Source organism: Phoenix dactylifera, chromosome 12 (genome assembly GCF_051530095.1).
Source record: "Phoenix dactylifera cultivar Ajwa chromosome 12, Ajwa_hap1_PhDact_Kaust_v1.1, whole genome shotgun sequence".
Lineage (NCBI taxonomy): Eukaryota > Viridiplantae > Streptophyta > Magnoliopsida > Arecales > Arecaceae > Phoenix > Phoenix dactylifera.
In genome coordinates this window covers 1406453-1427594 of record NC_143201.1, presented here as the reverse complement: position 1 = coordinate 1427594, position 21142 = coordinate 1406453, and the positions used below count along the sequence as shown (strand labels likewise).

Sequence of the window (21142 nt, the reverse complement as noted above, 5' to 3'; positions counted from 1 at the left end):
GGTTTAGAATTAACACCTCCTATAAGGTCAAGTTTCTTTATATAAATTGTAAATGATATGAATATTTGGGTTCATTCTATCATTTCTGCATTCCTAGTGCAGCTTTTACTGCTTTCTACCATTTTTAACCGGAATTTTGATTACCTTAGTTCAATCACATGCATTCCTAGTTCTTGCAATATCACGAACCTCCTGAATGGTTTGCATTTATCCTCATTTTAATGTAAGTATCATTGAAATGCGAAAAACTAAAAATGAGGTTAATCTCAAGTGCTCGTTCTCAAAACCACCAACAGTTACAGTATTTCCTGTGAGAAAAACCATTAACTGGAAGCTTTTGTGGTTACCGTGAGGATGCCTTCCCCACAAGAATAAAAATGGTGGCTTTTTCTCAAAATTGCAACATTAGATTATTCTAGGGCGAAAAAATATTTCTTCTAGACTATTAAACTCTAGTATTATCTTCTGCTTTTATTAGTTTGCTTCAGTATATCACATTCTTCTAATCACAAACTATTTTCCTTAACTCTTTTTCAATATAAAATTCCATGCTACCTAGTTTTTCTTTTTTGTTTCTTTTTTACATTTTTAGAAGTAAACAATACTACTACAGTTGTCTGAACTTTGGTAGGAGTTATTGCAGAGAGAAGAGACTACGATTTCTGCATATATTCACAAGCTTCCCAAGTTCCAACTATGCTACCGATGCTCTGCTTGTTATCCTTTTATGCCAGATATTTTGTCAAGAGCATTTTGGTATTCTTCAACTCAAAACAAATGCCGAACTCGATCTGCTCTTTGCAATAACCTTTTCACAAAATTTAATTGATAAAAGAAAACAGTTATTTGAATAATCTGAGTGCGAATAAACCATGTTCTGTGCATATACCAAAGTCATGCATGAAGACTCCCCATGACTCTGCACTAATGTCCATCTGGTTCCTTATGACGAGATGACTCCTATCTTTATTTTGCAAGCACAGCTAGTTATCAAAATAGTCATGAGCATCATGAAAAGACGATGTTTCAATCAATGTGTTAAGTGGCATCGCATTTTTTTTTTCACTGACAGTCCCTGGAGATAAGGTATTGTACAATCTCAACATTATTTGGAATGAATCACATCTATCTATCTCTATTTATGATGATGGAGTCTGTCGATCCACTTTTGACAGCTGATGTGCTTACTCTAGCTAATTGTTTCTGTTGTTCATAGTCAAATGAATGATGCCGCCATTCATCAACTCAGAGGAGAAACTTAGCTGTCGAGGAATCTTATAGCTGTAATATCTGGCAACATGACTAATGCATGTTGGTTTTCAGATGGTGGCATTCCAAATGCATTTCTCAATGCGTAGAAGAACAGAGATCCCATGAGCTCTAGGACTTCTTAGTATCAGATGCTTCAGATGACCTTTGATTTGTGAATAAAGTAACTGGGAGATTCTTGAACAGGAGAACAGGATGCAACTAATCTTAGGTAGGTTTTGCTTATAGATTGACAAGATGTGTCCAAGACTAAACACCTGGTCATATTCAATTATAATTAAAAAGAAAATATTTGAATACTAACAAAAGTGTGTTTTCAGTAATAAAGCCTCATACCCAGTATCTCTAGCTATTGGCTGACGGTAGGTGGACCAGGAACTACCAGCAGTAGCTGAGTCTGTACTCCATGTTATGATGCTGAGTTTGCCTCTTTATTAGTTTCCTGCATCGAAAGTAATTCTACTGCTGATTCCGTTGAACTTAGATATACAACAGGTTCACCGTGCTGTTAAATCTACAAGTCCTCCCTAATGATCAAAGGTTATCCTCTAACTATAAGAAGGTTCGTTGTTCCATCTTAAGTTTTCTCAATTAGTCAATGAATTTTTTTGTAGTTGATGGTAAAAAGAAGTCATGATAATGAGTGCATTTTCTTTCTTTTATTTTCTTTTTTCTTTTGATTTTTTGAGCAATATGGTGGGAATGTCACCATCCTGAGCTGAGTATGTGAGATCTACCCTAAGGAGAGAGAGTGCCAACCAGCTGAGATAAGTCCTGTTGGCCGGAAAAATGTGCATATTATCCTGCATTTTCTATAGTACTCTTATTGTATTCTGGCCATACCTACCAGCATCCTTCAAGGAGGACATGATGTTTGATTGGCTAGCCGATAACCCCCTGGAGTCTAAATATCTGTGCATTCTCTCATAGGAGCCTTGTCTTGCATGAATATTTTTAACACCAAGACTTCAAATTTGGCTGTTTTCACTTTCATGGCTCTCTTCCATCATGATCTTTTAGACATCCTCATGGAACAATGCCTTCCATTTCCAACCTCTTAAATATGCAACAAGACAAATCTTCCATTAAGGTGCAAGATACCTTACAGAAGTTTATGGTTTGTTCAGTAATTCATTAAGCTTTAATTTATTATGCATGAAATTTATGGCAGCAGCATCATGAAAAAAGTAGATGAAGAGTTTCCTAATGTTCCATGATTCACTTGAGCAGCCAAGCCAATGATACAGCCGGTAGTTAGTAAATCCTGCAATGAAGGAGTAGGGATATACAATGTTGTTTACAATGAAGGCTTTTATTGAGGCAATGCATCTCCAATAACCCTAGCAGTTCATATTTCACTAAGCTCAAAGATACCTTCTCTTGAGTTCAGCTATAAAAATAAGGTTTCAAAGGAGTCCTTCGGCGTTTGAAGAGATACTGTGACTAACCCACTTCAGATCTATCTTTTTGGTTCCACTTGTCATGGATTTCAGTTCAGACTTCAGACAACGTGGGTGTATGAAAGATGGATCGGAGAATATGCTTATACACACATACACACAATTTCTTGCATTCTGAAGTTGGATTTTGAGTGATTTAAGTCAATGTTTGATGTTTACTGGGAATATTACTTAGGAAGGCATTTTCTTGGTTTTGTTTCAGGTCTGTATTCACTCTTTCTACACAAGGTATCGTAACTTCAGATGCTTCCAAGTTGCATAAAACCCAGAGTATGGCCACCAAATCTATGATATGCACTTTTTTCATAACAGAACACAGATCCTTTTTTTTTTTTCGCTAAAAACACAGATCTTCCAACTAATGTATATTTACCAGAAAGGGGGAGTAGTTACTTATGGTAATACGATAGGACATCTTACTGAATTCTTTATCTCCTGACTATACACTATTATTGACATCGCATAATCAAGATAAATTTGTTTCTTCTGTAATCTGTGGATGTAAGGATTCTTTAATGATTTTAGTGTCATTATAGTTCACATTTCTCCAAAATGAATGAAGTTGAAATTCTAGTGATTTGCATATTCAATCATTCAAATTCAGATGACAATAGAGGACATGTTTAAGAAGCTGTCTTTGCCATCTACCAAGTCATGAAATTTCCACAGTCAGAGCTGTGATGATTCCATAGAATTAACTTTTTATCTCCCTTGAAGCTATCTTTTTTTCAATTTTGACTGCCATAGTTCATGGTACCACCGAACCGATATAACTACGTATACGGTTGCTTTTCTTGACTTAATAGTTGTCATCATTTTTGTTTGTTGCTATCAATTCTGATTTTGGCTTATACATCACACACGAGGTTATGTGTCTTAGTATAAAAACAATTATAAGTTCTTGCTCATTATTTATTTGGTTCCAAGTTCAGCCAAAGTGCCAGTTAGATTAGATTTTAGCAAACCATGATAACTTTAGGTAAATGCCACAATGCTAGAATAAGCATGGATGTTTATGACAGTATCTCCTTGAAAGGCATGGATCTTATATTGCATGAAATTCAAAGTTTATTATCAGAATATATTTCGAGTCCTGCTATTGTTGAAACATAAGATGGTATACATTGAGGAGTAAATGGTGTAATCTAAGAATCTTGTCTATGTGGTTTGAGGTCTTGATTCTTGGATTATTTCAGGTTAGAAGAACATTATTCTTTGGGGGGCTATCTTAGTAAGCAGTTCGAGGAAAGTGTCTTCTAGAATTCAAATGGGGATGGAGCATATTCTGTTTTACAGTATTTATGGAGGTATTATGTAAGAGCGCTTTCCAGATAGATTTTGAAGTGGGGTTTCAGTGTGATACAAAAGGGGTTTCAAGTTTGCTTCAGTTGAGGATAAAAAATCAACTTTGCCCTTGGTGGTTCACAAAAAAACCACAAGTCGCAGCTGTTTCAGGGAGGTTTTATAGGGAGAAAAAGCTTTTTCCTTCTGTATCTCTGTCCTTTTAAGTCATAAATTTATCATTCTTCAATAAGGAATAACTTCACTATGTGAGAATTTAGAAGGTATTAGAACTATCATCGGTTCATGTCGATGAATTTCTACAAGAAGTCGAAAGTAATGATCAGTCTATTTGGTATGGCATTGTGAATGATCTGCCACTATTTCTTCCTATCAGGAAAGAAGGAAAACTCTTCTTTTTCGGACTATGGTTGAAGCTTTTAGTGTTGCTATATCATACAACTTCTTTCTATAAAGGCTCAACAAATTAAAATGCAAACATTGTGTGATATGGTTCCTGATATCTCCATCTCAACAAGTTGTATGATATTGTAGATGTTGGCCAAAGTTAGAGATCTTGCCTCGAGTTAAACAATGCTCGATGGGGGTACAAGATATATGGTTAGTGATCCATTAAAAATATGAAAAAAAAATTGCTAACATGAAACATATACATAAATTTGGTAGTTTCACTCTCACAAGATAGTTCTATTTAAAACGACAGGCAAACTAAATATGACAATAATCAAAACAAGAGATCACATATCCAAGTAACAATAAGTTTGTAAGTATTATTAAAAATATATGGATTACTAAAACTAGATTTGAAACTTAATAAAACTGTACAAGATCTATGGGTAGTGATCCATTAAAAATATAAAAAAAATAACAGAATTACTAACATGAAACATATATATAAATTTGATAGTTTCACTGTCACAAGGTAGTTCTATTTAAAACTATAGTCAAACTAAATATGACAAAACTCAAAACAAGAGATCACACATCCAAGTAACAGTAAGTTTGTAACTATTATTGCATGTATTGCTACCAAAACTAGATTTCAAACTTATCGAACCTATATTGCTCAAGAATAGAAACTTAATTAACCTGCTAAAAGTAAATATGGTATAATACCGCAAACAATGCTTACCTTGTTAGGCTTGGTTCAGAATCTTGCATGAATACAGCCCAAATTCAACTTATTTACAAGATAATTAATGAACCGAAACGGCGCTTCGTAGTACAATGTAGGTGTCTTTCAGCTTTCGAATTGTCATCAATAAACAAGATTTCCAATCTGAGCCATCCATTAAATAAATCTTATTCTCGAAACTTCCAGGATACTCTAAAACTTCGGATCAACATATTAATGCATCGATTGGCTTGATATTTACTATTTCACCAATCAAAATTCATGGATGCTCAAACATACATCTGCTCAATCTCACAATACAACCGAGAGGGAACGTATCGATCGGACGGCTCAGATCGATGCATCTAACTGGTTATTCTTGGGAGATACAGTTTAAGTACATTGTTCCTGCGGACAAGTTATTCAGGACAATAAATCTATCTAACGGTGGACACTTTTGGGAAGCGACTTCAGTCAGTTTGAGGACAAACCACCCACCCTTAAATCCCAAGGGTATAAACCCATTCAAAAAAACCCACTTTGGGTTGGCTTTGAGGAGAATTGGGGGAACGGACCCTTTTCCTCGTTCTACCCCGAGAAAAGCCTCAAAGGGGACTGTCCTTTGGGAAGTTGGGTAAATTCAATCCTCGAATTTCTCTTCTGTATATCTGCCGATTTTTATGCTTTTGTTTGATTATTCCTGCCTAGATTGTTTTCTTTTCTTTTTTGATTTAAGAAAAACTAATCAATGTTTGCCCATTTCTTTTTGATCTTGAAACGTGATGCTGCTTCTCATGTGGTTTGACATGCTTTTGTGATGGTTTTAGGCGTTCTTGGAAGCTATCTACTTTGTTTATTGCATATCTATCTGTTTTTTTTATGTTCCGCTTTGGTAGATATGAGGTTTTTTTAGTGTGGGACGTTTTGGATTAGGGTTTCGAGTTTTTTGGTTAATGAGAACCCGTTGGCAGGATTGTAATGGCCTGATTGACCTCTATTGTGAAATTGTCCGGATAAGTAATCACTTGAAGGGTTTGGTTGGTCTCACAGCATTAGGGGAATTCATCTGCATCATCTGCTATCGCCCTATGTGCGTGTCCATTGATCTGTACTTTTCTTGCTATTTTTCCCCTTTCTCAAAGACCAAGTCCTTTTCTTTCATAACATTCTCCTGCTCAAGCAACAAATATTACCAAGCCAAGTTGTAGAAGATGTTTCTTTGGAAAGTTTGGCTGGGGTTAGGGTTTGGGTATCTTATTCTTGGATGGAATCTAGGTTAGGGTTGGATCGGATGTTTGAGAAAAAAGTAATTTGTTGGGGAAATCTTGGATGGAAGCCAGTATTGGGGTTGGATCAGATACTTTATACCCCTGCTTCCTCTGCCACATTTTTTTTTCCTCAAAAGTCCTTGTTTTCTGGCAAATCTTGGATGGATGCTAGGGTTATGTTTGATCCTCCCCCCCCCCCCCCCCCAACACACACACACACACACACAAAACATTTGGTAGCCCTCATGATTTGATATTGAAACCACAACTTTTCTTGCTTTCTTTCTTTTTGGATGGGGGGCTAACTTATCCAGGCTGCATTGAGCCTAGAAAACATGAGTGGATTGAGCATTGATTTAAGCCTTGAAAACTACTCTATGCACTAAAGTACATGAGGAAAGAAAGGGAAAGAATATTGACAACATTTACATCTCATCTAATGTCTTGGCCAAGATACTGGTTTGTATTCATATTGGGCACTCATTAATATATATAAAATCTCAATCTTCATTGTCTTGGCCAATATAAACTGCAATGTCTTTGAGACATGAATTCGAATTCTATAATGCTATGATTTCGATCTTCACTAGTTTTATCTAATTATTAAATTAAAAAATGCCTTAAAATGATAGTTAATATAAGATTTAGTATATTGGCCGATATTTTGATATCTTGGTTCCTACATAGTTCTTTCCATGTTTTTCCAGCCTTCCGTCTTGGCTGAGATAAACCAAGATCTCGTTTCATCTAGATATAAGTCACTTACAAAGATGGCTAAGATCTTGGGCTTCTCTTCACTATCAAATAAATGGAACCTTCAGATCTTCATTTTCTTGAGGATAACATCATGCCTGCACATATAGGCCATGGTGACTTGAAACCTACGGGCCTATTTTGGTGCAAGAATAGTTATACTTAGGTAAGTGGCGATGATCCCTGCCTGGAATTGCTATTTCTGTCATAATTTCTCTTTTTGTTTGGTGGTTGTTGTTTTTATCTAGGAGTGGTTACATGAGCCAATTGGCTTAGGTGAGATGAATTTGACCAACACTATTTTCTAGAGTTGCAACAATTAACCAGTTGATTGAAGGAGGTGGAAACTAGCTAAGCTTAATCCAGGTCGAATTCTGATCTTTGAGATAGGCTGGGTAAGCGGAATGACAATATTTCCACTGACCTGGGTTAAATTTAATATGTTTGATCTTGGTTGAGTGGCGGTGACAGGGTCCATTGTACTCCTTCTATTCTTATATTAAGCTAGCAATATGAAGCCTAGAATTATTGTAAAAAAATTGTTCAACTAAATTATTTCCCCTCTTTAAATCAAACTTATCGAATGGAGTTAATAAAGAAAAATGAAATTTGCATGCCTGCTTCTGTAACAATATCCATCATGACAACTTGCTTTAAAGAAACACATTCAGTGGTTTGGAACTTGATAATCATATTATTTATATGGTGGTGAAGAAGATTTGTTGTTCACAACCTAGTATGATAATTCTTAATTGTGTACAGTGTGTTTTGCGATCAAGAAGAGTAGGAAATGTAAGTAACTTGTGTATGTGAAATTCACTCACTCGTTCATGTATGTTGAAGAGATCAAAAAGGCTTGAGATTCTGTTCATCTTTCTTTGAAGCGTTTTGTTGATGGATGTCAAGAAACTACATGGAGATAGAAACTACAGTAGGGTTGAGCTAGAAAATTTATGAGAAGCCAGTTTCTGATCTACTGTCAACCCTCTAGTTTTTCCTTCTTTGTTTGCCTTCTCATTTACTGCAACATGAGATTGGTTTGCTCAAGTTTTTAGGTGCTTATAAAGCCAAAACAACAGATGTTCCTTTTTTTTCTGCTTATCTTGCTAATCAAGCAACCTTTTTGACAAAGGACCAAGTTAGATAGTTCTTTGGCATGATCTAGACAATATTCTTCAGAATTTAAAGTTCTGGGCTTTAACTTGTGGTTGTTGAACTTGAGCTGGCTCCAACTAGTTTGGGATCAAGGGTTAGTTAAGTTGAGTTGAATTTTTGGTTGTTGAACTTGATTCTGTTAAAGTATAAGACACTCCGAAAGCAGACTGCTCTATTTTCAATTAGGGATTCTAGTATCAACTAGTATATTCTAATGGAACACCCATTTGTTCATGCTATTTTTTCTTGGATGGTGGTAGGAATTCTGATATATGATCTATAGAATTCATGAAGGCTTCGATAGTGACATGGGATAGCATTCTTTCTTTGTAAGATTTTGCTTAGTTATCATCATAATGATATCAACTGATGTAGAACAGGTCGTGGACAATTTTGAGCTTCTGTGGGATTGTTGAAGAAACCAAATTGGAGGACTCGGAACAAAGTCATGGTAGAAACAGTATAGTAGAAAGCTGAGAAACTATAAAATATCATCTGGTAACTAGGAAACTTTAGTTTCAATAGCTTTTTAAATTACTTTTAATAAGTGTTGGCGGCATACTGTGTGTCAAAGTCAGTCGCCAAGTAGGTTACAGGAATGCTGTTAGAAGACTTTTATGCTTTATGAAACAGAACTTTTCTTTATCAATAGTTCTTTGTGTCAGAATAGGAGTGTGAGGCTCTTTGCCTTATTCTGTTGGGAATTAAAGCTTATAAAAAAGGGCCAAGGGCTGTGCAAAAGAAACTTCTCTCTTTATTTTAATATAAATATTGTACGCATTGTTCTTGTGAGAATAAGGCAGGTTTAGCTTCTTTATTTTGCTTGTGAGAATTAGGAGGATGGTAATTCTCTAGCTTGCGAGCTTCCCTCCATTAAGATGGTGCTCTTCTTGTGATCTCCATTGATTGTGCTGTCTTATTAACTTAAAGCATAGATCTTATGCTAATCATGCATATTCTCTTCACGGTCTTCTTGAATATAGTTGATGCAATTTATGATTTTCTATTTTGGGTTAATATAGCTGATACTTTAAAGTCTAATGAAGGACAAAACATGATTGCAAAGTCAATCTTATTTAGTTGCCGTAAGACTGGTCAGTTACATTACTGGTATATTGACATCTGATTACATGCATACGTCCATACTTATCTTTGTTAGCAATGAGAATGAAAGTTACTATCCAGATTCTACCTCTAGGTTTTTGTTGTCACAATATTCCTTATCTGATCCTTATTATATGTTTCAGGATACTTAGGCTCACAAGTGACTTCCTGGAATGATTCTTATATCGCATATCCTAAAATATGTATTAGGGAATTTTAATCCATCCAGGATACACTCATGATTTGAACAGGTGAAATGCTGATCCAGAGCTCCCTTCCTAATTCTATCAGTACACCACTATCTTTTGCATCTGAATATGAAGAACAGCAGAACATGGACTTATATGATCGGTCACACTATGGTGAAACTTGGCAGAGGCCTCCAATTTGTGATGAATGCCCGTTGGATAGCTGCAGAAAAGCTATAACTGTTGGAGAGGAAGAAAGCAAATTATCTAGTTTGCGGTTTATAGAATTCTCAACCTGTTCTGATATATCAAGTGCGAACAAAATGTGTGCCAGTTCTGTGCCCAAGCGGGACAGTCTCGTCTACAAACGAAGGAAGCTGCAGAGGAACACTGTTGCTCTTCTATCTGAAGAAAATGCAACAGAAAGTACTAAAGAAAGTGCCAGCTATCATTCTAGCATAACTTCTGAAGACCATCCCTTGAGAGTCCAGAAAGATGGCCTTGATAGAAATACGACTATACTTGTAAGTTCCGGAGATACTCATGATGATGGAAATTTATCAATTTGTGAACAAAGCAATCTACAGGATCCATCTCCAAATACTGTGCCCGGTAAGAGAAGTTCTATTCAAGATGACAAAGTGCCTGTAGAATCATCTATCAGCTGTCTTCAGAAATCTTCTCCAGAGCACAATGCTGGTACAATTGACCGATATTCATCATCAAAATCTATCATTGGACATGGTTCAGATCTCATAAAAACTGAGATGGAGGACCCTAGTGAGTGCTCTTCATCAGATAATGTTGGTGCAGAACTATTCTGGGAGTTTACTTCAGCAAAAGAGTTATGCATCTCTGTGCTTAAACATCATGGATTGCTTGGGGGAGTACGGGATACCAGTGCATGTGCTTCTTTAGAAGTCCTAGGCAACGATGATGCCATGCCTTCTCAACCATGCAAAATATGCGGTCATTTGGAAAATCCATTGAAGATGCTAATTTGTGACAATTGTGAAGAAGCATTTCATGTGTCTTGTTGCAATCCTAGAGTACGAAAACTACCAGTTGATGAATGGTATTGTCAGCCTTGTTTCAAAAAGAGACCAAAGTCTGTTCTAGATCACAAATCTGGAAAAACAATTAAAATCATGGGCGAAATGTCTGGGCATAGGAAAACAATGTCTCATGGGGATCTAAATCCAATATCTTTCATGTTGAGTGACAGTGAGCCATATACATCTGGGGTTCGAATTGGTAAAGATTTTCAAGCAGAAGTTCCTGAGTGGTCTGGTCCAATTTTTGGGTACGTCCTACCAATGCCTCTCATATTCATTCTTGTAATTCTTGGAAGTTTAGTAGCTGTGTGCATGTTAATAGATTAACTTTAAGTGACATTTGTTCCCTTCTGTTGAAGTTGAAACCACAATAATGATCTCTTAAGATTCTATAGCACTTCCCATTACCCACCTTATATCTTGAGCCAAATTAGTATTATCAAATCACAATAATGATGTAGTTTTAAGTAAGGATTCAAAAGTCAGCAAGTCAGTATGTACTATTCGTATCATACAGTTTTGACACAAAATTGGCATTGGTATGGGTGCCGGGATGCTGAAACTATCTGTACCAGTCAGTTTTGGTATATACCATTGGTACCAATATGTATCACTTACCTGAGCAACCTAAAGTCATGCACAACTCAAACTTCCCACACCAGGTGGTTGTATGATGTTGAACCTCTTCCTTCAAAACTCTTACAGAAGGCATGATGATGGCATATGGCTCCATTTAGTACAGGCATATCTGGCAAAGTTGACATTAAGCAGTAGTCATAATGTAACATCTTATGACTTGTTTATTGCATAAGAATCAAGTTCTTTCAAGTAGTCATGTGCAGCCATTCTCTAAATCTCTTTAAATTATGTAGAAAATTAAGATAGTTTGATCCAAGGGTTCAAGCGCTTGTCAGGGATGTGCGGGCCGCTGGCTGGCATGGCATATGCATTCTGGAGGTTGGGTCAGTAGTATTGTCACTGGAGATCTAAATGGTCAACTAAGATGCTAGTTAGCTTCATGATAGAAACAACTTAATCTTGCTATTTGATACAGTAATGTAATTTTCTAAAGCAACTGATAATGCATTATGAGTTTTATCATTTTTGCACCCTTCTTCCTGCTACAAACTTCTTGTATATATGTGTGTGTATACCTCTTCTCCCACAAGGGTATTTGCACATGTTTCTAGTTAGAACACCACATTACCTCTTCATTCCTTGTTTCTTGTCCATGCTTCATGTTATTTCTAATTTCTTATTGTTTTATCCGTGATTCTAGTGATTGCGATTCTTACTGGGAACCCTTGGAAGTGGATCCTGCTGAATATTTTAGTCTGGATGTAAGACCTAAGAAATTTGTCTTGATCAATTATCTTAGTATATTGTTTCCATTGCTATGTAATGTCTATTTTGTCTGAGCATTTTGCCTGTTTTCTTAGGGTTGGAACTTTTACAAGCCATCCAAATCCACTTCTATCGGTAATTGGGTCCAGTGTAGGGAGGTAATTTATACAAGCGAGAATGATGATGGGACTATATGCGGCAAGTGGCGTAGGTAAGCTTCTTGGCAAATTCATGTGTGGATGCATCTATAGATATTGTTTGTCATTTTCGTTGAAGAGCAACGGTTTTTCTTTTATAAGTTAAGGGATAGTTGCTGATCAGATCATGATGTACGAATCTTTAGCAGTCATGATGGTGGCAGTAGTATGATTGTATTAGCAGCAGCAAATTGAAATTAGCTCATAAACATAGAGGTTTTGGCATGAATTGTAAACATATGTAGAAGATTTTCGAAAGATTTGTTAACTAGATCTTGTTTGATTATGTTGCTCAATGCACACAAGTGTTATTTAGCTGATTTTTTTGGGTTTCAGTTTTGGACCTGCTTTTAGATTACAACCACAGTCCTGTTTAAAGTGGCTTTCATGTCAGTTGACCGTACGTAGCGGTTACCGTGGCTTACAAATCAAAGTATGGGTATCTGTACAGACACAAGTCAATTCCCTTTACTTCCTTGCTTTGTTTTCCTTTTTCATTTTAAAATATCGTATGGTATTCTTTTACTTAACTCTTTTGTTCATCTTTCTTTTATTCTTTTTTGTTTCTTTATTCAGTTTCTTTAAGGGGAAACATATCATATTAAATCTTACTGGCTGGAGGTATATGTGATCATCCTTTGCTGGGTAGGTTTATTCAGGTTTTTGTATCATGATTTTGTCTATAAACATAACCATCAAACCTTGTCGCAACTATTTGGGGTTGGCTTTGTGAATCCTCATTCACCAAGCATTTTATTTAGGACTACCTTTAATGCCATTCCAGGCTTTTCCATGTTTAGATTGTGAACTGTTGCATAAGATAGGGGATCCTCTAGTGTTCATGGATATTGGATACTGAACTTTAATTCATTTTATAGTTTTACCTGCTTTTTATAACTGGATGTTAGTGTCAACCCTCTAATCTTACCACCTGGGCTCGTAAGTGTTCTTTTCCTTGACCCATAAATATCACCAAAGTTCTGGAGATATAAGAGAGAGAGAGAGAGGGAAGGAGAGGGAGACAGAGCGAGAAAGAGGGAGAGAGATGGGGGGGAATGGGGGAGAGGGAGAGGGAGAGTAAATCTCCCTTAAATCAATAATGGAGGAGTCAAAATGAAAGTCTATTCTATCTGTAATGTATAAAATGTCTATAAACCAAATACCAATTGTTAGGGAGGGTCCCTTTCCAATGTTCTTTTAAATCTTTATTTAGCTAAGTTTTGTATCTAAATTCTTGGACAACTTCCATCATGTCTGATTCAAGTCTTTCTGCAGTTCTTGTCTTCATCTAAAGTTAAGCCCTTTTACTAAGGCTTTATTTGGTTTTTGCTGCATGCATTAATACAATGTCATATGATTCTCCAGCAAGTTATTCTTTATTCTGGAAACTCCTGAGTTTCTTGTTACCTCATGTCTCCCATCAACATTCTCATTTTTGTGACATTATGTGCATGAATCCTTTTTATCGTCCAAGATGCTGACCAATATGCAACAACGTCAGTGTATTTCATGTAGTTCAAAATTTCAAATTCTTCCAAAGGTGCCCACCATATGTCTGTCTTTTTTTTTCTTTTTGGAGTAAAGCTATAGCCTTTTTGGTTTGACATCTCTCACTTATGTATGTTTTTGATGATTCCATATAAGCTTCACTCAAGGCCTTTCTTATGCAGCCAAAAGACGAGTCATTTATCTTTTACAACGAAGCCAGTTGCTTCTTGTTACAACTATGATAGCAAGTGACAATTAAAAGTTCAAATTGTCAAGTGGAGGTTGCTTATGGAGTAGAACTCTAAATGTTCTATTACTTTTTTTTTGGTAGAAATTTGGAAGAGTCTATTTGTCAAATGCCTTCAGAAGGTTTGCTAGAGAAAAATTTATGTGAAAGGGTTACTTCATGTAACGACAAATCTTAAATTAAGTAATTTATGTCTCGCTAGTGCATCCATATACTGTACATAAGCATCAACAAGGACTATTAATTCTCAAAGATTTTGGATTCTCAAATTTCATACTTGAGATTTTACATTTATTTAGGATATTTTATACTCTTTCGGGATTTAAATGTTATATTTGATATTATTGGCATGAGTGAGATTTAATACTCCAACTATTCCATCGGAGCTCATCAGACTTTTAGTATTTGTTTGGAAGGTTTCCCAAGCTCAGTTTTCTGCACAAAACTATTGTAATTTCATCATCCTTGGTTTAAAAACACACACACTTTTTAACTTATATATACTTATTATCATCTTCTTGACACTCCTTAATCCTTATCTAGATCTTGGACACCCCTACACTCTTGTTTTCTTGACGCATTCCTTCTTGCATAGGGTGTTATTAGTTTATGGATAAGGATGATTACATTTTATCTAATGTGCCTCTCCAGTATCATTGCTGCTTTTGCATTTGAGTGACGTTTAGAAGTTCTTGATATAGTGCAGAAAATGCCTTTTCATTTGTTGCAGTTGTATCACACTTGATTAGGCGTTTATACTTTCTGTAGTTATTTCTGTGTGCTTTCCAAATTTCCAGAACCCAATTCTCTCAATGGCATGCTTAATGAGACAACTATTCTTTCTCTAATAGTTAAAAAAATATCTATATTGATTGGGAAACATGTGTGAAAAGAAGAAAAGGAATAAGACAAATATAAATAATCACAATAAGCAGCCACGAGCCTAACCCCAATCAGTACTCCTAAATGACAGAAATTCTTGCCACCAGTAGCTGCCCAGTCTTTAATAAAGGAAGTCTAAAAAATAGCATAATAAATTGTTAGTAGAAGCATTATTAGAATTTTTAGTACTAATAGGATCAGTATTTAATCCCATGTGGCTACTTTATTGAGCTACAGAAAGTATTAGTCGTATCCCAGCTTTCATGAGCAGAACCAGGCTGGAGCACATGCCAGGCAAATGAACTGGCAGTACTCGGCTAGCAGTAACATACAGTTGCAAACTAGAATTGTAATTTGTCGTTCATTAACAGCCTAGATATGTAATTTGCAGCTTGTAAGAGGCGGACTGATGCAACAAGCAGCTACCAGAATGAGTTCTTGTCCTTTAAATAATAGAAATTGTGCGAGTAACAGTCAGTTAGAAATGCAAACTATGTAACATGATGCTCTCTGCTTCCATTTCAGGGCACCTCTTTTTGTAGTTCAAACTGATGATTGGGATTGTTCTTGTGCTGTACTTTGGGATCCAATCCATGCCGACTGTGCTGTTCCTCAGGTCAGAATTGCATTAGTTCTTCATCTCACTCTCAATATACAAACTTTTAGATGAAAGTAGTCTATTTGGTTGTGATGGAGGTAGTAATATTGTATATATGTCTTCAGTTTATGCTCTGATTTCTAATGTGATTTTTCATAAAACCACTGACTATGTGATAGTTAACCTCTGGAACATTTCCTGGTTTTTAGTTAACCTCTGGATGTTTCCTGGTTTTCTTGTATGTTGCTACAATTACTGTGATGGCCAGGTAATCTGATTTTCTGCTGTTGCATCACAGTTCATTCCCTGGTTCACTCATCCAATCACATCCTACATGTTGTTTCTTGCAAAATACACTTGTATGTTTGTTGATTTCATTATTTTCGACAGTAATAGATAGAACAATGCATAGACCAAATTAGCTTTTTATCTTTATTAGGTTGTAATTGAGGTTATAATATTGCATTTATCTTCAGTTTATGCTCTGATTTCTAATGTGATTTTTCATAAAACCACTGTGTGACTATGTGATAGTTAACCTCTGGAACATTTCCTGGTTTTTAGTTAACCTCTGGAATTTTTCCTGGTTTTTCTGTACGTTGCTACCATTACTGAGATGGCCAGGTAATCTGATTTTCTGCTATTGCATCACAGTTCGTTCCCCAAGTCACTCGTCCAGTCGCATCCTACATGCTGTTTCTTGCAAAATATACTTGTATGTTTGTTGATTTCATTATTTTTGACAGTAATAGATAGAACATTTCATAGACCAAATTAGATTATTATCTTTGTTAGGTTAAAGATAAATTTGAGTGTTTAGATCATGATTTTTGTTGTTAAAACCTGACATGCACCGGCTTCTTGATTTCATGTTTTTACACTTGTGGTGGTTAGACACAATTTTAATAGGTATTTGAACTCCAAAAATTTGCAGCAAACAAAGGAACTGATCAATGTACTACCTGATAATTTCTGATAATAGGCAGCATCATGGTTAATTTTGTAAATATTTCTGTTTTGGCTGAATGGTACAGCTTCATGGTTTATCTTGGAGTGTGTTCCCTTTTTAACACCCACAGTTATTAGTCTAAAGAAAAGATCTTTGGCGCAATGCATGAGTGTCAAGAAGCGTGCACACTCACAAGCATTCAAAAGAGTATTTATGGGTTTTTCAATTTAGTTTTGTAGTATATGTAAGGATAACCAACCCCAAGTAGTTGGGAAAAGGCTGGATGGTTAAGGTTGTGCAAGGATAGCCTCAATGCTTGCCATTTAAAATTGAGATGCACTATTGACTTTTGTATTCCCACTAGCTGTTTAAGTTTCACTTCACTCTTTTTACTCCTTGATTTTTTTGCTTTCTTCTTTGCATGCTTTTCTTGATGCTGGGTTTTATGCTATTTTAGGAGCTGGAAACAGAGACCATTCTCAAGCATCTAAAGTATATAGAGATGGTACGTCAACTAGCCCTCTCCTGTCATGCTCTGAAATACTCCCCATATATAATGTAAATTTTAATACAGTTTGTTCTTTGGGTTTCTCTGCTCGCCCAAGTTGTCCAGTGCGATTTTTTAAGACTTGGTACCAATACCTTACTACTACAATCCATAGTCCATACTGTGACATGGTATGCCTGTTGGTGCCAGTACAGCAAGATTGAGATGTAATACCATGTGTCAGTATGGTAAGGTACCAAGGATATACCTATACTAGTACCTTATTAGTATGGTACGATACAGCCGGTGTGGACTGTTTTAGTGCTGCACTTCAATCCATGCTAGTGGCATTTAATTAATTGGCTTTACATTTCACTGATAGAAATTAGTCATTTCCTTTTAATGCTTGAATATACATCTTAGATGTCTGAAGCTTAATGACCTTTTGTTGCCCAAAACATTTTTTGACTGATGGATTTAAAAATGTGGAGATAGATGGTATTTGAGAAATGTATGGTAACCATTGGACCACAGGTGCTTTACACTTTTGTTCTTCAATCATACACCTTTAGATCTTGATGTACTCATTTATGGGCTCCACATCCAAAAGTGAAACCTTTTGTATATTTGGAAAGTTCTGTGTAGTAGTTGGAAGGCACGCTTGACGACAGTAAGTTAGCAAGTGGTACTTGTTATTCAAGGATCAAGTTGTTGTGACACATTGAACATATGGGCATTTTCTCTTCTCATATAAGGGTGACAATCTCAATGGCACAATTTTGGAATTCAAATATTTCCAAGACTCTCATGAAAGATTATCATCTAGCAAAGAGCCATGTACCTGGAGATGCTCCAGTGGTCTTAAATTTCTGAATGATGGTTTCCCTAAAAACATATTTGGCATATATGCAGATATTAGGAAATGATTTTATCATATCTTTGGTATTTATTTTCCTTGTTCTTTCATAGGTTGCAGAGCATGGTATATACCTCTTCTTGTAGTCAAATAACCTTGCATACAAGCATAGAATTGTTTCAGGGTTTGAGATGAAAGGAAAGGTAGATGTATCAGTATTTGTGGAAGAGAAGAATACTTTTGTAACAATCTGCTTCTTAGCATTCCTTTAATGCCTCCATTTTCTAGTAGGAGTCGTGTCCATGAGACATTTCCACATTCTGACTATAGCAAGCTTATTTTGCATTAATTTCCAGACTAGTTGTCAATAGAGATTGCCTGTAAAAGTATCATGTCCTCGGGGCATTTCCCAATTCTGCTTATTGCGGCTTGTTTTGGTTCAATATTTCAAGTAGCAGACTAGATGTCGGTAGAGATTCCCTGTAAATTACCTCATGTATTTCCTGGGAAGGACTTATTTCTGATCACGATACTTTCCATTTTCACTTTTGTTCAAGATAGTTTTGAGTCTTGTGTAAACTATGACATTTCATGCTTCTTGACTTGGAATTTTTGACTGTTACGGTGAAGACTTAGCAACTGAAGTAGATATGGGTATCCTGTGGAACCATATTCTTTTTAGTTCTGTAGTGGTCATTGATGGTTAAACAACTTTAAGACACATGCTTTCTCCATTTGGGAGCAGCTTTGATATGAAGGAACATGCTGAAACGTAAGGTTTGGCTGGACAACACAGAGAAAGATCACCAGCTGTCCGAAAGTTAAAAACATGAGTGAGTGACCACATTAATATATGGCATAATGACCAAATAAGCTGTTAGCATGAAAAGATTTATTTGTCGAAGGGCTAGTTTGTTGAGTTTTGCTGTGATTGAATTTGGATTTAGGTCATTCTTAGAACCCTGATTATGGGCAGAAGTATTGTAGGAGCTAAGATTAAAGTCAAAATCCTTAATTGCATGATTATGGCAATAAAAAGTATTTTAAATTATTGTTTCAAAATTCTGTTGCTGGGACTCGAACCCCAGTTTCTCGGGTGAATTTCTGTTCAACAAGGAGCTTCACGACACATCTTAAGGAGAGCTTTTGTGTAGAAGTTTCAAATTAGAGCTTTTCTCTAGGCGACCTTTTTCAGGTTTTGGAGGAGCTAGAAAGTTGTTTCAAGATTTTTACGAAACAGTTCAAAATTATCCAAAAGAGCTTTTAGGTGCTTTTTAGCTCTCCAAAGGCAATGCGAAATTAGTCCTTAGTACTGCTGCTGCTGCAGATGGGGGCAAGCATGTTGGTAATTAACTGAAAGTAGGAAGTCCAAACTTCTTATAGGAGGTGATTCGATGTGAGGTGCAAGACTTGTTGGAGGCATGATAATCAATTGGACTTAATTTAATTACATTGGTTTTTCACTTAAGTGATGTCGGGAAATTCATGTGTTATTTCTTTTTGTAAAATTATTATTAATCTGTATCTTGGATCATGGTTCATATCTCTCTATATTGTAACAAGCAAGTAAAGCGGCAGATGCTTTTGGTAGGGTCTTCTAGGATTTCTTTCTATATCATCATTGGGAAAGTTATCAGGAACTCTCCATTCTAACTCTTGCATGGGTACTCATTTTTCTTAGTCTAATAACTGTTACCACTTACAAATGGATACCCATTCATTGTTTTTTTATGAAGTTAGTTAAATTGATGATATAGTGATGTATGAGGCTTCATTATAGAACTTTACTATGATGATATGGTCTGTTCAAATTTAGAGGTGGTGTGCTGATCTTGCAAATTCTTCAAACTTTTGTTATGTGGGTACCCGATAGCTTTTTTATCATGTTAAGGCTTCGAATTTTCCCACAATGTTGAGCATAATTAGGGGAAAAATCACACTAAGAGCTGATATTTGGTTCCTAACTGCATGAACATATCAAAGATGCAATGCACAAGACATTGTCATTTAGAGGTTGCATCATTGTTGCATCTCCTATTTACCCTTTTTTGTTGGCCCAATATATTTAATCCCTTTTGCTTCTTGAATACTTCATAACCTACAAATTAACTCATAAATTCTTAATAATTTGGGTAAGTTGTGTGGTCAGCATACAGGTTAATACTTACTATTATTGATTTAAATGCGATGCAGCTGAGGCTGCATCCCCTCTTCTTTCATGAATACTCATAATATATAAATTAGCTCTATTCTTAGTACTTTGGCAAGTTGTGTGGCCAGCATGCAAATTAGTACTTACAATTATTGATTTAAATGCCATGCAGCTGAGGCCGCGTCTAGCCAACAAGCAGAAACCTGGTCAAACAAGAATTAATGGTCCTGAGCAGAGGCTGTAACCTTTTGAAAGGTGATAATCAATGAAAGTTAATTGTGTGCGCTATACTACGCATTTTGCACAATTCAGTTGTATTATTAGAAAGCTATGCAGTTATTCCAATTGTGCTAGCATTATTTTCTGTATTTTATCCGAGTGGCTGCACTTTCACATGGGCAATTACAAAGACAACAATCGGCTGTTTGTACCACCTGGATTAGCTGACTTTTATGACCAGTTTTGAGGATTGGCATCAAGAAATATTGTAATCACCATGGCCTGGCAAGGTCGACTGTAATAGTGGAGAGGCAACTGGATTAAAAATTATATATCTGAGCATTTTGTTATAATGCTGAGCCCCCTTTTCTTTTTCCCTCAAGCTTTTACTATAGACCTGTCACCAGTACTATGTGAGTATGGGCTCTCACATAGTTATTGTGTTTTGAACTGAGGATCAAGAGCTTTCTTATGGCCCAAAAAGTAAACCAAGTGCAGGGACTGTTCAATTGATGGGTGGATCATCCTTCCCAGAAAAAAAATTGTTTTTGTACCCAAAAAAAAAAAATGTTTAAAATATGACTACCATTTCTATGTGCTTCACAATTTGTGGTATCAACAGCATTACCATGAATATATTTCTCCATCTGTTGACAGAATATTTGATTAAACTTGTGCTGAAGTTATAATTTATTTGGGACTTGAGTTATGTTTCCTTCTGAAAGTCATGAAGTTAAGATAATATATTCTTCTTAAATCTGTGAAGGTGTGAAGTGTGGTGTATTCTTGATTTCATCATACCGATTAACTAGATACATACATGCACAGGTTATTGAAGAAAAGGGATAGATGAACTCAGCTCTTAAATGTTGTCTGAAGTGAAACAACTAGGTATTGAGAATAAAAGAATGCTATTCTGTTAATATGTGTTTTCTCACCAATTATAATCCCCATGCTACTTTTGGGATAAGGCCAAGTCCTATAGATTCTGCTTTTTATGGGACTTGAAAAAAGTTATATTTGTACATTGTTCTTTTGTCAGCTTTATATACAAG

At 35.9% G+C, this 21142-nt stretch overlaps 1 protein-coding gene across 1 annotated transcript; it reads left to right on the top strand.

Moving 5' to 3' along the window:
* The first annotated feature begins 5609 nt into the window (after positions 1-5609).
* LOC103713145 (uncharacterized) lies at positions 5610-20440 on the top strand. Its single transcript, XM_088708402.2, has 7 exons — positions 5610-5774; positions 9677-10916; positions 11948-12008; positions 12108-12223; positions 15352-15442; positions 16831-16878; positions 20041-20440. The coding sequence occupies exons 2-7, from the start codon at positions 9682-9684 to the stop codon at positions 20110-20112; spliced, it is 1623 nt and encodes a 540-aa protein (XP_088564528.2). The 5' UTR covers positions 5610-5774; positions 9677-9681; the 3' UTR covers positions 20113-20440.
* The last annotated feature ends 702 nt before the right edge of the window (positions 20441-21142 follow it).

Excerpts from the sequence above, each read along its gene's own strand:
- LOC103713145 (XM_088708402.2), top strand. The coding sequence starts at position 9,682 with ATGCTGATCCAGAGCTCCCTTCCTAATTCTATCAGTACACCACTATCT. Across the intron at positions 15,443-16,830 it reads CCGACTGTGCTGTTCCTCAG|GAGCTGGAAACAGAGACCAT; the intron begins GTCAGAATTGCA and ends ATGCTATTTTAG. Across the intron at positions 16,879-20,040 it reads ATCTAAAGTATATAGAGATG|CTGAGGCCGCGTCTAGCCAA; the intron begins GTACGTCAACTA and ends AATGCCATGCAG.